General features: G+C 46.7%; 1 protein-coding gene across 1 annotated transcript in view; it reads left to right on the forward strand.

Moving 5' to 3' along the window:
- Positions 1-14,397, forward strand: part of STAU1 (staufen double-stranded RNA binding protein 1) — a gene marked incomplete at both ends in the record, with an annotated part of 33,277 nt that overhangs the window by 16,949 nt on the left and 1,931 nt on the right. Inside the window, 7 exon segments of the mRNA XM_084246610.1 lie at positions 4,474-4,572; positions 7,915-8,145; positions 8,962-9,099; positions 10,609-10,755; positions 12,527-12,602; positions 12,802-13,121; positions 13,729-13,851. Coding sequence (XP_084102736.1) covers positions 4,474-4,572; positions 7,915-8,145; positions 8,962-9,099; positions 10,609-10,755; positions 12,527-12,602; positions 12,802-13,121; positions 13,729-13,851 — 1,134 coding nt within the window.

Consider the following 14,397-nt stretch of genomic DNA (forward strand, 5'->3'; position numbering starts at 1 on the left):
CAAAGTGTTTTTTCTTTTCTCAGTGATGCCTAGATTTTATTGCTGACCCATACTACACTTGCCCGTGTTGCTTGGAATATATTTGGATTTGTTTGGAGTCATTTACTGCTTCCCCCATTGCAAATTTTGTCTAGTCCAGATGATATGAAAGTTATTCATGTAAAAGAGCAATTATAATCTCTCTCACTCTTTGGTTTTTGTTTTATTTATTTATTATTTATTTTTTACATAAGAACCAGGGTGCAGGCCAGATTCGTGGGAGGGTGAGAGGATTCACCAGAGACAGAGCGGGAAACAGAACAGGCCGACTGATGAAACACACTGCTGAGGGGAGCAGCGGGCGAGACAGGAGAGGTCTGCTGCGCCATGTGGGACCCTGTGAACAGCCTCACAGCACTGCGCTTAACCACCTGCACCACCAGGGGAGGCCCACTCTTTGGTTTTTATATCGCCTTTTTTTTTTTTTTAAACTGGCTGCTTTGTCCCTGCTGAAACTTCTTTGGAAGCAAAGGCTCAGAGCAGTGAATCTCAATCCTTTTTGCTTGTAAAATCACCTGGGCACATAAAAAAAGGAGTACAAATGCAGCAGACATCCAGGCCCTACCTGCACTCACTTGTCAAGAGTGGAGCTCCAGCCCCTGCCTGCGGCGCTGCCGTGGGGACTTGATGCTGCACCGCTCGGGCCCCTTCTGACCTGGTTTCCTGGTGGCCGACCATTGTTTTCTGCTACCTTCATGTGAAACCATACTGTGTAAAATGTGGCTTTATATGGTAGCATTTCATTGCTATGTACTTTTAAGTTTGAATTTTATAATGCAGATAAAAGCTATCTGAGAATGATTTTATGTGAATTTTCAAAGTACAGAATTGCACCCCCATGTTGTTTTCATCCATTAAGAAAATGGCTGGGAAAGAGAGTCCCCACGGTGGACTGACCACACCCTGCCGTGGGGAGAAGAATAGAAGCCTTCCTTATTTTCCTTGAAGAAGAAAAAAAATCTGATGTCAGTGGAACGCGTTGCCATTTCTTCAATCCAGCACAGTTGCCTGTTACATTATTATCTATACTTTTTTGTATGTTTGAAGGTATAACTTTAAATAATTTAGAGTTTGTAATTTAAAGTGAATATTGAAATGAATTAAGTCGGTATAAGAAAAAAATGGAAAATTTGGGTACATGCATGGTAATTGAGGTCTGATGTGTATCAGCGTTAGCACGCAGTTTATTTCAGAATTTTGTTCTGGTTGCTTGTAAAGAGAACGTTCTCATGATACATATACAACAAGAGTGGCCTGGTTTTTTACAGTGCAAAAAATCTTTTTGATATTCTTCAGCTAAACAGATGTTCAGAAAACTTCGTTGTGCACAAAATGAGTTAACCTGTTAGCACCATTAATTGATGACTTCTAGTGTGTTAATATTTGGCATAAAATATTTTTTGTTGCTTTTTAGAAAACTAAGATAAAATATAAAGGTTGCCATCTCCCCTGTTTTTAAATGTACAGTCCTCTGACGTGAAATAGTCTTAGTTGTGCAACCATCACTGCATCTGAACTCTCACCATACCCCAAGGAAGCTGTCCACTTTACACACTCCTGCCCGTCTCCCTCGGTCCCACGTGCCTGTTCTGCTTTCTGTCTCTGTGCACTTGGCTGTTCTAGATCACTTCGTACAAGTGAATATTTGTCCTCTGGTGTCTCACCTCATTTATCATAGTGTCTTCAAGATTCATCTGTGTTGCAGCATGTTTCTGAATTTTACTCCTTTTCAAAATTAAAGCTGAACAGTTTATTCCATTTTATAAACATTCCATATTTTGTTCATTCATCTGCTGATGGATTGTTTGGGTGGTTTGTACCTTTTGGCTCTTGTGAATGGTGTTGCTGTGAACATTGATGTCCAAGGATCTGTTTGTGTCTCGGCTGACAGCTCTTGTGGGCGTACACCTAGGAGTGGGATTGCGGCAGCTTAGGGCAATGTTTTGCTTTCTGAGGAGCTGGCACAATTTGCACAGCAGCCACAGTGTTGTGCCTTCCTGCCTGCGCCGCCAGCAGTGCACACTGTGTCCTCACCTGCACTCGCTCTTTTCTGTTACTTGATAATAGCCATTCTTAGGAGCATGAAATGGTGATTCGTTATGATTTGGACTTGCATTTCCCTCACGATCAGTGCCTTTGAGTGCCATTTCACATGCCCTTTGGCCATTTGTGTGTTTGGGGAGGGAAATACCTGCTCGAGTCCTTTCCCCATTTCTAAATTGGGTGGTTGTTTGTGTTGATGAGCTGTAGGAGTTCTTACATATTCTGGGCAGTAATTCTTTCTCAGATACACAACTTGCAGATATTTTCTCCCTTTCTGTGGGTTATCTTTACTCTTTTGTAGTGTCCTTCAGTGCACAAAAGTTTTTTTTTTTTTTATTTATACAAGCACTGGGTACAGTCAGAAGCATGGGAGGGTGAGAGAATTCACCAGAGTCAGAGCAGGGAGCAGAGCAGACAGAAGGACCGAAGTATACTGCTGAGGGGAGCAGCGGGCGGCAGGAGAGGTCTGTGCGCCATGTGGGACCCTCCTCCGGTGGCCGGGGAGCAGCCAGGGATCAAACCGGAGCTGTAGAGGCTGTGGGCAGCTTCGCAACCCAGTGCTCAAACACTGCGCCACCGGGGAGGCCCAAAAGTTTTTTTTTTTTTAATAGATTTGTTTATACAAGCACTGGGTACAGCCAGAAGCGCGGAGGGTGAGAGAATTCACCAGAGCCAGAGCGGGGAACAGAACAGGCAGACTGACGAAATACACTGCTGAGGGGAGCAGCGGGCGGCCGGAGAGGTCTGCGCGCCGTGTGGGACCCTTACCCGGTGGCCAGGGATCAAACCGGTGCTGCAGAGGCTGCGGGCAGCTTTGCAACCCAGCGCTTGACCGCTGTGCCACCAGGGAGGCCCAGTGCACAAAAGTTTTTAATTTTGAAGTCCAGTTTATTTTTTTCTCGAGTTGCCTGTGCTTTTTGCTGTTGTATCAAGAAACCATTGCCAGATCCAATGCCGTGAAGCTTTTCCCTGATACTTTCTTGTAGAGATTTAGTGTTAGCCCTTACCCTTAGGTCTTTAATCCATTTTGAGTTAAACTTTGGATATGGTGTGAGGTAAGGGTCCAACTTCAGGTTTTTGTCTGTGGATATCTGGTTTCTCAGTACCATTTGTTCTGACATACTTTCTAAAATTGTGTGTGTGTGTGTGTGTGTTTTAGTTTAAAACTTACTTTAAAAATTCCATACCAAACCTCTGAAACCCCAGTGACCTGAAAGCACTGTGCTGGAAGCTTTTTGGTCTGAAGGATTCACTTATAAAAAGGCAGGCCCTCTTTATGCTTAGGACTTGAGCAACTAAAAGGGTGTTTAAGTTAATAAACTGCCAGAAATGTTATGCAAAGAAAGAGTTTTGAAAAGACTGAGGAAGAAAAACCAGATTGGAAGGGAAGCATCCCAACGGGAGGAGCTCTGGCAGTGTGTCTGGCTTAAACTGACTTGTGCAGAGTTATAGTTTTGCTTGTATTCATGGGTTTTGAAACAAAAACCTTAGAATTTGTTTCTTTTAATCATAGCTTAAAATATTAATGTAGTGTAAATCGGGAATCCACATAAGGAAATGCACAGCAGGTAGTCCTGGGTAGCCCCACACCTGCCTCCTGTCAGGTAGTTCCAACCTTAGAGATGTGATTTTTACAAGTTCTTTGAGAAGAGTCCTGGTAACATGAAGGAAAACGCAACTTTCTTGCCATGTGTTGGGGGACACTTTGCTATTAGTGTGCTTCTTACCTGGTCTCTCATTGTCCCTGCAGCGCAGTGTAGAATACCTGTCGTCAGCAGTCGCAGCAGTCTCTCTCTTTAGTCCCAGTTTTGGCTGGAGGGCTGTGAACGGACCATGTCTCAGGCTTTGTTCAGAAGATTTTATTCGCACCTTGCATTTTTGCCAGCAGCACTAAGTATGAGAGAGATGGCAGGTTTATAATTTATTCCATGGCATCCTTATTAAAAAAGTGCTTCTCAGCGACCTCTGTGCGCATAACGAACCATACTTAGGTGGAGACGCTTACATTTTGAACTTGCCATGTCCCACACAGATGTCTGTATTTTGACTTTTTCCGCAATGTGGCTTGCCAGTCCTTGAGTGCCTTGGCAGTCCCTCTTCCTGCATTGTGGCACCGAGCTGCCCTGCGATTAGAATTATGCTGATTCATACCCAAAAGTCTATTCTGTGTGGTGTTGATGGTGGATTTATGAGGTTCAAACCAACCCAAGTTTGATAGGACACTAAGTTGTTTAACCTTTTAAATTCACTGACATGGTGGTGTGTGCGGCCTCAGTCACAGGGTGCTCCACCCACAGAGCCAGGGTCAAGTGCTTTTTGGGTTTATTGTCATAGCTGGGATGTTGATGGCTTTCATAAGAGTTAACTATTAAACAGTTATTTTCTCTTTAGGTGAATGGAAGAGAATCAGAAGAGGACAATCTCAACAAATCTGAAATAAGTCAAGTGTTTGAGATTGCACTTAAACGGAACTTGCCTGTGAATTTCGAGGTGAGCTCACTTCACGTGTAGAACTCTGTGTGACAAAATATTGTTGGTATTCGTCATTGGGATTTTTTGCTTAAGTAACATTGGGGTAACACTCACATACTTAATGAAATCTCCAAATTTAAGATTCAGACTTTGTATTTAGCAAAACGATTTGTATTTTCTTCTAGGAGTCGTTGACTCAGGGCAGCCCTGGGGTGCTGGTTGTCATGGATGGTTGCATTTTCTAGAATGTTCTGAAGAATGTTCTGATTATGTTCACATAATCAGAGCCTGGAGGCTCTTTTTTTTTTTTTTAATTATAAAGATTTATTTATTTATTCATACAAGCACTGGGTACAGTCAGAAGCACGGGAGGGTGAGAGAATTCACCAGAGCCAGAGCGGGGAGCAGAACAGTACACTGCTGAGGGGAGCAGCAGGCGCGGCAGGAAAGGTCTGCGCGCCATGTGGGACCCTCGCTGGTGGCCGGGATCGAAACCAGCACTGCAGAGGCTGCGGGCAGCTTCGCAACCCAGCGCTCAACCGCTGCACCACCAGGGGAGGCCCTCTCCTGGAAACTCTTTATTTTCATTACATTCATATCTCAGAGGCATTGTTTCCCCCCAAAGTATTAAGAATCTCCTTAAGTGTTCCCTAAAAATCTTGTTAGGTGGTTGTTAAAAGGAGAGGTTTTGTCATTGTCTGCAGTCTCCTGCTCCCTTCCACTATTCAATAACCCCGTTTGTTGTTGGAAACTTGACAGTATAAGAACAGTGGTTAACAGGTGGTTCAAAGTGGAAAGCAAGGTATATTTGGTCTGTTTCCTTTAATGACTTGATAGGTCAAGAGGGATGAATTTCTAAAAAGTTTCCCTTAATGACTGACACTTGGAAAATTCTTTTACTAAAGTCTTTTGATTTCCATGTTTGGTTATACAAGGTTGTGTTTTCATACAGAATTCTGTTAAATAACTCAAGCAAATTTCTGTGTCAGTTCTTTGCTCTTTCAAAGTTATAAAGAGTATGTATTTCATCTTCAAGAGAGATTTAAACTCGCACTGTTACTTCAGGCAGATGCAATTTGAATTTTGGAACATTGATTCATAGATTTCTTTTGGACAGATTTATTTATTAATTTTTTAAAGATTTATTTATTCATACAAGCACTGGGTACAGTCAGAAGCGCGGGAGGGTGAGGGAATTCACCAGAGCCGGAGAGGGGAACAGAACAGGCAGAAGGACCGAAGTACACTGCTGAGGGGAGCAACGGGCGGCAGGAGAGGTCTGCGCGCCATGTGGGACCCTCGCTGGTGGCCTGGGAGTGAACTGGCGCTGCAGAGGCTGCAGGTAGCTTCATGGTGCGGTGTTTATTAACCCCTTGCGCCACCAGGGAGGCCCTAGACAGTTTGTTTTAAAGATGACTGTCCTATAAAACAATGTTGTAGTGTTTTGCAATTACAGGTGATCCCCAGATTTCATGCCTAATTTTCATAGAACATATATACCATCTCCTGTTAATGCTGCTAGCGCCCTAAACTGGCCTCAGTTCAGTCATTAATCCATCAGTTTAGTGATGTTGATTCCTGCATTACCCCAGGCCATTGCTTACCTGCCTGCCCAGGGGCATGAGCGGGATAGGACTTTGGGCTGCCACCACAGGGCTATTCTGCACCCCCTATACCCACCCCTATCCTGCCGTGGCGGGGAACACCAGGCTTACACTGTCCCCTCTTGGAGTACAGAGCACCAGTGGGTCAGGACGGTATCTTCTCACTGTGCCTTCCATCTCTTCTAGCCTTTTTCACTTAGTTGGCAGGGGTGGAGGTTAAGGAAGGACATGGGAACTAAGTGTGAACTTAGTTTCCCTTAGTTCCCCTAAGAAGCCAGGGGGTCTCCCCAGGTCCATACTTATTGCAGGGAAGGTAAGAACTGCTCTCTTTTGCTTCTGAGTTGTTGTTAGTGTGGCACAGGAGTGGAATTTTTAGAATTGGAAGCAGGGATGCCAGAATTGTAGGAGTGGGAAAAGCCTGACCGCCTACATTACCTTGGAGTCACAGAAGTGACCTCTGGGGCCAGAACTTGTCACCTGTTCACACTGCTTGTTGCTCAGCCTGAGAGTCACAGAACTTTTGGAAACTTAGTGAGGCACTGCCATTTTACTTTTTTGCTTTGTGAGCTTTCGGGTCTAGATTGCTTCTGTCCCCCCTTTTTAGGTTTCAGATGTGACTTGCAAACCTGTGTTCAGGAACACGCACCCTAGAAGGAAATGGTCAAGTAGTCACGGAAAGGAGTGCGTGGGCGCGCCCTCTGGTGGTGGAGCTCTTTAGAGGAGTGTAGAACTATCTTTTGTGGCGATGATGACGTTGAGTTAAATGAGTAATTCTGTTAAATAACTCGCATTCAAGGTTTATATTAGTTTCCATGATTAGACCTTTTTGTTTGATCAAAGTTCAGGCTTAGTTTTTAGTGTTTGTTCCCTTCTCTCTTGACTTATTTTTTAACATGGAAAACAATAAATAGTTCCAGAAAATAAACTTACACAAAAAGATACATTCAGAAGCGTCACCACGTGCTCTCCCCGGGCCCTCCTGCTTGCTGTGGGCCACTGACCTCATTCGTTTCCTACTTGTGTATCTTTTTTTTTTTTTTTTTTTTTGTGGCACCCTCGCCGGTGGCTGGGGATCGCCTCGCAGCCCAGCGCTCAACCGCTGCGCCACCATTGGAGGCCCTTGTGTATCTCTTTTGCAAAAAATGACCTTAGAAACACGTGTGTCTACTTGTGTATACACGTGTGCACGCTCCTTTTTTACACGGAAAAGTTGGGGTACCATATACATTCTTGTGCAGTTGGCTTTTTTCACTTACCGGATTCAGCGTCACCATCAGTGTTCAGAGGTTTCCTCCTCCTTCCTTGCAGATGTGTAGCAGCCGGTGTTTCATAAGCTCGGTGGTGGCCGGAGGCTCAGAGCAGACATTCAACTTGAACTCCTTGCGCTCCGATTATTTCTGGGCTTATCGGGGCCAACTTCCTTTTTGCTAGTAGGGTCAGTGGGCCCCACTAAAGACAGGCCAGCCTGTCAGCCTGGGTGGGGAGGGGTGGTCAGGAGAGGGCGGGAGGAAGGAGCGGCTCCCTACCCGCGCCTGGCGGTTCTGGCCGCGTGAGACCCAGGAACACGAACACGAACACGCTTGAAAGACAGAAGAAGGGAAGAAAACCCTCCAGGGTCATTACTGTGTCCTTGGGTGGATGCACACGCCCTCATTTAAGGGGCTCCTCCTTTCCCCGTTGCCGAGTTTCCCGGGGGCCGTGTGCTGACCAGTGTGTCTCACAGCTGGAAGTGAATGTCTGTCACGCTTTCACGCAGTCTTTCCCTCTCGAACAGGTCGCCCGGGAGAGCGGCCCCCCCCACATGAAGAGCTTTGTGACCAGGGTGTCCGTTGGGGAGTTTGTGGGGGAAGGTGAAGGGAAGAGCAAGAAGATCTCAAAGAAGAATGCTGCTATAGCCGTGCTGGAGGAGCTGAGGAAGTTGCCCCCGCTGCCTGCAGTCGAGCGAGTCAAGCCCAGAATGAAAAAGAAAACGAAGCCCATCGTCAGGGTGAGAACCCGCGCGCGACGGGGGCGCGAGGGGCTTTTGTTTCCCAACTGCGGTTCGAGGGGGCTGTTTGCTGACTCCAGTAAAAGGCGTCGGGAGCTGATGCCAAGTCCTGGGCCCGGCAGACCCACGGCCCCCACCCACAGAGGGCACAGGAGTCTGTGTGGAGACTGCCGCGGGCGCTGGGCTCTGTTCTCCTGTGACTGTTGGTACAGCTTCCCCTGCCGCGGGAGGCGGGCTTTCCGCTTTCCTTCTGCGAAGCAGTAAAACCATGTTCATGTAGAAACGTGAGTGTGCGTTTGCAGGGTTTTTTTTTTTTTTTTTTTTTGGCTTAATATATCCTAGAAATCACTTGTGAAAGGGCCACTACAGAGTAACCGGGATGCTTAAGTCTTCCCCTGTGGCCTCAGCTTGAGTTGGGTTTTTTTTGTTTTGTTTTGTTTTGTTTTTGTTACTGGGTTGTGAGTCGCCGTTGAGAAAGCAGGCAACACAGCTTGTGGAAATTTTAGGAATCGTGTTCTGTGGTTTTTCTCCTTTATTCATTGTCACATTAGAAATTTATTTTGAAAGTAGACATGACAACAGTTGATTGTTCATAGTAAAATGTTGTTGGTTTGCTAAGACCTTAAAATCACCTCAGTGCAATCACAGAAAATCATCATGTATATTTTAATTTAAAAAGGGTTTCAAAAAGATTTGCTTAATTTCTGAGCCATTACGTCAGCGTAAAAATAATATCCTGTCACGTCCTGAGCTCTGAATTGGCAAGGTTCTTCTTGTGACTAACATGGCTTCTACATTAATTGTTCCTGACAACAGAGTAGCCCAGAATACGGCCAGGGGATGAACCCGATTAGCAGACTGGCCCAGATCCAGCAAGCAAAAAAGGACAAGGAGCCAGAGTACATGCTCCTCACAGAGCGAGGCCTCCCACGCCGCCGGGAGTTTGTCATGCAGGTGGGTCATGTGTCGTGGGCGGCCCTTCTCGGAGTGCCGGTTCTCTGGGCCTTCCTCAGGAGGCTGGTCCCGGGGTAGCAGAGGGATGGCTGTGCCAGCAGACAGCTGCTGGGGCATAGCGCATGTGTTCAGAAGGATGATGGGGTGCTGGAATTGTGGGTGAATTCTTTTCTTCATGACATTGTATATTCTTTTCAGAAGATAAATTTTATAAAGGATCTGATCTGTTCCTGCTCTTTCAGTCCTTCTGTCACATCTGGAGTCCATAGTTGGCTCAGATTGGAATGGACAGAGTGTTTTTCCTTGGGCTTAGCATATTAAATAGTTGTTCACTCGGGCATCATCATTTGAATTTAATAGTGTTTCTTGGTGAAAAGCAGAATACCTAATTCTTGCAGAGCACCTTACAACGTGTAAAGCACATCGCTTAGTAGTGTGTCCTGCCTACCCAGCCAGAGGCAGCGAGCAGTGAGCCCGCCGTCCTGCTGAGAGGGGACCAGCGACTTGCCCAAGACCAGCGGCTGGTGGCCGGTCACAGACTGGACAGAGGTTCCCTCTCTGTTCTGTGATGTGGGGCTCTGGGTTTTGGTCTGTGGTTAAGACCAGCTTGGGAAGGGATTGTAAGTGGTGGTGTTTGCTAGAAAGTTCAACAGCCACCTCTTAGGGAAGGTGTGAGTGTGTGGGTGTTTGTACTCTACACATATGCATGTGTAATTACCAGTTTTTCTGATAGAAAGGACATGTAACACAATTTACATATAAAACATATAAATTTCATGCAACTGGAACACCACTGTGACTAGCAGCAGTGATAGCTGGCGCTGTAACAACCGTGTCATAAAGATCGGTGTCCAGTGCAGCAAAGAAATTGCTTTGACATTGACAGATGAGTCTAGTTCTAGGGTGAGTGCTAATACACTTTTTCACATTAACAAGTAAGAAGAAAGTAAAATAACAAAAACATGTTGGAACTTCACTCATTTGTTAACCATATGAGTAACTTCTCTGCTAAATCAGGTAATTTACGAAAACTGTATCAAGTCTAGAACAGACCGCTGGCAAAATAGCTTAGTCCTTGATATGTAGTATTTGTCAATTTCTTCATGTAGATACTCCTACCTTGGCCATCTGAGTGACCCCTCTGCTCCCAGAATGGGACGAGAAGTGCAGCAGACACCCTTGGGTGACAGACACAACAGATGGAGAGAATCTCAAAAGCATAGAAAACTGCAGTGTGGTCGTATTAGGAAGTGATGAGCTTTCAGTATTCATTACTTCTATTAAAACTATTCAATTACAAACTTATGTAATTTAGTGTTTAATAATTGTCACCTTTAACGGTAACCAGCCTAATTCCTGACTATTTAATAATTGACCCCGACAGGCTGGTGCGAGCCAGCTCCCAGCACTTCTGGCCGCCGCTGGGTTCTTTGCTCAGCACATCAGTTGCCAACTGGTCTTCACTTGCAAGGTTTGAGTGCTCCACTGAGTCCTGACTTCTCTATGCAGGTGAAGGTGGGAAACCACACCGCAGAAGGAGCTGGCACCAATAAGAAGGTGGCTAAACGCAATGCAGCGGAGAACATGCTGGAGATCCTTGGTTTCAAAGTCCCACAGGCTCAGCCCACCAAACCAGCCCTCAAGTCAGAGGAGAAGGTGACTGCTTGGGGCTCTGTGTCCTTGCTCTCTAATGGCAAGATGACCTCCTCGCCTCATCCTAGGGGACTCTGGCACTTCCAGGGCAAGCTTCAGGGCAAGGATTCATCCTCCTGGCATAAAGCAGCCCTGCTGAGCAGCGTCTTACCATTTGGACCATTATAATGTGGTCAGAAGGGGACGTGCATGTCCATGGCTCCAAGCATGGCTCTGGGTTAAGTCCTTATTGTTTCAGTATCTTTGTGGTCTGGGTGCTTTGCTGGAGGGCAGCTTGCTCCTCTCCATTAGCAGGAAGAGGGATGACTGGGCTGGAAATCCGGGAGCGTGTGGTTCTGTCACGTGCTCTCAGAAGGCGCCACCTGCAGACCACCAGGCCTTGTCTCGCAGGTGCAGAGCAGGCTTTGGTCTTTCTGGCGTCTAAGACTGTGTGATTCTAGAGTCAGATCCAAAACCATAGTTTAGATTTGGGATTTCTTTAACGAACACAAGATAAAAGTAATCCCCTAGTGAGAATTTTTATTTTGCCAAATTTATTTATTTTTAAGATTTATTTATGCATACAAGAACTGGGGTACAGGCCAGAGTTGTGGGGGGGTGAAAGGATTCACCAGAGACAGAGTGGGGAACAGAACAGGTAGACTGACTGAGATACGCTGCTGAGGGGAGCAGCGGGCGAGTCAGGAGAGGCCTGCTGCGCCATGTGGGTAGCTCCCTGGCTGGGGATCGAACTTGCGCTGCAGTGGCTGTGGACAGCTTCTTAAGTTGTGTCTTAACCCCTTGCGCCACCAGGGAGGTTCTATTTTGCCAAATTTAGACTTTCACTGAAGCAGTGAAAGTCCTGACTGACATTGTTTCCAGTCACCAAAGGGTCCTGTCAGGAGAAACTTGAAAATACCAGAACTGATTCTCGCCTGCCAGTCCAGTCAGCAGTGAGAAGAGACATCAGCCGTGGCCATGTAGTTAATAACCAGGGCCCTGCACGGTTGTCAGATAATCTGCATGGATCCTGGACTTGGCTTTTGGGTTTTTCATTCCAAAGTCTCCCAGCACATTCATAAGCATCCTTGCCTTCTCAGAAAGGAGACTGCTTGTTGACAAAATTTCTATCTGGTAACACTTTCCCCAAGTCTTTTGGAAATGTCGCCTTATCTTTTAATTGGGTATTAACTCCAGGAAATGTAATTTGATTTTTTTTTTAAAAGATTGATTTATTTATGCAAGAATAGCTGGGATATAGGCTAGAAGTGTGGGGTGGGGGGGTGAGAGGATTCACCAGAGACAGAGTGGGGAGCAGAACAGGCAGATTGACCGAAATACACTGCTGAGGGGAGCAGCGGGTGAGACAGGAGAGGTCTGCTGCGACATGCGGGTTTCTCTCTAGCCGGGGATCGAACTCGTGCTGCAGAGGCTGCAGATAGTTTCATGGTGCTGAGACTTAACCTCTTGCATCACCAGAGAGGCCCAATCTAAAAGCTTCTTTGCCCACCTTGCCGGGCTCTGCCCCCTGTCACCTTCTGGCTCCTCTGGTGAGACATGCCTCTCTTCTGTCAGGTGCTCTGTGGGGAGGGAGTGGCCCGCCACGATGGCCTCGGCAGACAGTGGGCAGGCTTTGCAGCAGGGCCTCTTGTTGATTGCCTCGCCTTTTCATATTCTAGAAACTTACAAAACCAAAGGTTGATGCTGGGTGGAGTAGTGTAGCACAGTATTAGACAGCAGAAATTAATTTTAAACAGCTTGATGCTCATGGTCTTTTTTTCTTCTTTTTTTAAAGACACCAGTAAAGAAATCAGGGGATGGAAGAAAAGTAACATTTTTTGAACCTGGCTCTGGGGATGAAAATGGGACTAGTAAGTGTGATGTTAACATTGTCTTACTCTTAAGTGATTTGGGAGTTGCATGGCTTCTGGTGCCTGCAGGTTGCAGCAAATGTCAGCGGGCCTTGCTGCTGACGTGCTGCTGCACGTGCTTAGGGCGGGCCAGAGTGGGGCGCATGTCTTCCCAGCAGCGCCTGTGCACCCGTGTTGACATGTCTCTGTCCCTCCCTAGGCAATAAAGAGGATGAGTTTAGGATGCCTTATCTTAGTCATCAGCAGCTGCCTGCTGGAATTCTTCCCATGGTGCCCGAGGTCGCCCAGGCCGTAGGAGTCAGTCAAGGACATCACACCAAAGATTTTGCCAGGGTAGCTCCAAATCCTGCCAAGGCCACGGTAACTGCCATGATAGCCCGTGAATTGTTGTATGGGGGCACCTCGCCCACAGCCGAGACCATTTTAAAGAGTAACATCTCTTCAGGCCACGTACCCCATGGACCTCTCACAAGACCCTCTGAGCAATTGGACTATCTTTCCAGAGTTCAGGGGTTCCAGGTAACGTTCGGCACGGGTGGTGTGGGCTGTACTGCGGCAGAGGCCTCATCTTCGGGTTTCTCAGATAATGAGCTTAGTGCCTGTTTTTTAAACAAGTGTCTAGGGGGTTGAGTGAGGAGAGCCTGATAAGAGGGTGGTTTTGAGGAGGGTGGTAAGCTGTGGAGATGGTTACAAGTCTGTATAATCAGAGAAAATACTTGTTCTTCGATAATAAAAATTTAAAACCCCACGTGAGCCAGAACAGTCTCTAATCGAGTGGTAGTTACCAATTTAGACTTGGGTGAGAACAGTGCTGACCCTCTCATCCAGGCAGGAAAGGATGTGGTTTCTTCTGGGCCAAGGTTTTTAAGTAGACATCTAGGTTCCTGGAAGGTTCTGGACGCTGGGCGCCTGATTTCCTGCCTGTAGAGCACGGTGCCCCTCAGCGGCAGGCCAGCCCACTCTGGCTGAGCAGAAGTGACTGGGTGGAGCCGGTGGGGTCCTCTCGGGCTGAGATGGGGAGAGAGGTCACCTTCCTGGGTGCTGGGCCCAGCGCTGCGGTCCCGAGCCACCATCGTCCGCGCCCCTTCTCCAGCCTTGCCTCTGACTTTTCTCTCCCCCCCTTTAGGTTGAATACAAAGACTTTCCTAAGAACAACAAGAATGAGTTTGTATCTCTTATAAATTGCTCCCCTCAGCCCCCTCTGATCAGCCACGGCATCGGGAAGGACGTGGAGTCCTGCCATGACATGGTAGGTTCCTCGGCCCTCGCGCGGGGCCCGGCTCCGGCGGCTGCTGCTGCTGCTCGGAGTGATGGCAAGGGTTTGCCCGTAGACTTGAGACCAGCTGATTAGCTTAGATTTCACATTTCTGAACTTTTTTCCCTGAAGACTTTGTCTTAGCTTCATTTTATTGGTTTCTCGTTATGTTTATTAACTAATAATGTAACAGATTTAACCATCCCTTCCCCATGCTGGCCGGGGGTGTGGACTTGACTTCTGGAACCCCCCAGACACTGTACTCAGTACATCTCTTTCCAGCACAAGGGCTGCAGGCCCAAGTTCTGGCAACTGTAGAAAACCACTTATTTTGGTATTTTATTCAGTTGAAATTACTGTAAGAAATACTAAATCTGAGAAAAGAAATGGGGTGAACCGTGGTATATTCACCTGGTGGAACATGATGTGTAACGTGGCCATGGAATTTACGTTTCTAGAGACGGGTATTCCAGCGTGGATATAAAATTCCAGGTTTTGGTGACCAGGTTAAAAATACTAGAAGGAGTTATATGAAAAAAA

The sequence above is a fragment of the Talpa europaea genome (assembly GCF_964194135.1).
Source record: "Talpa europaea genome assembly, chromosome: 11".
Lineage (NCBI taxonomy): Eukaryota > Metazoa > Chordata > Mammalia > Eulipotyphla > Talpidae > Talpa > Talpa europaea.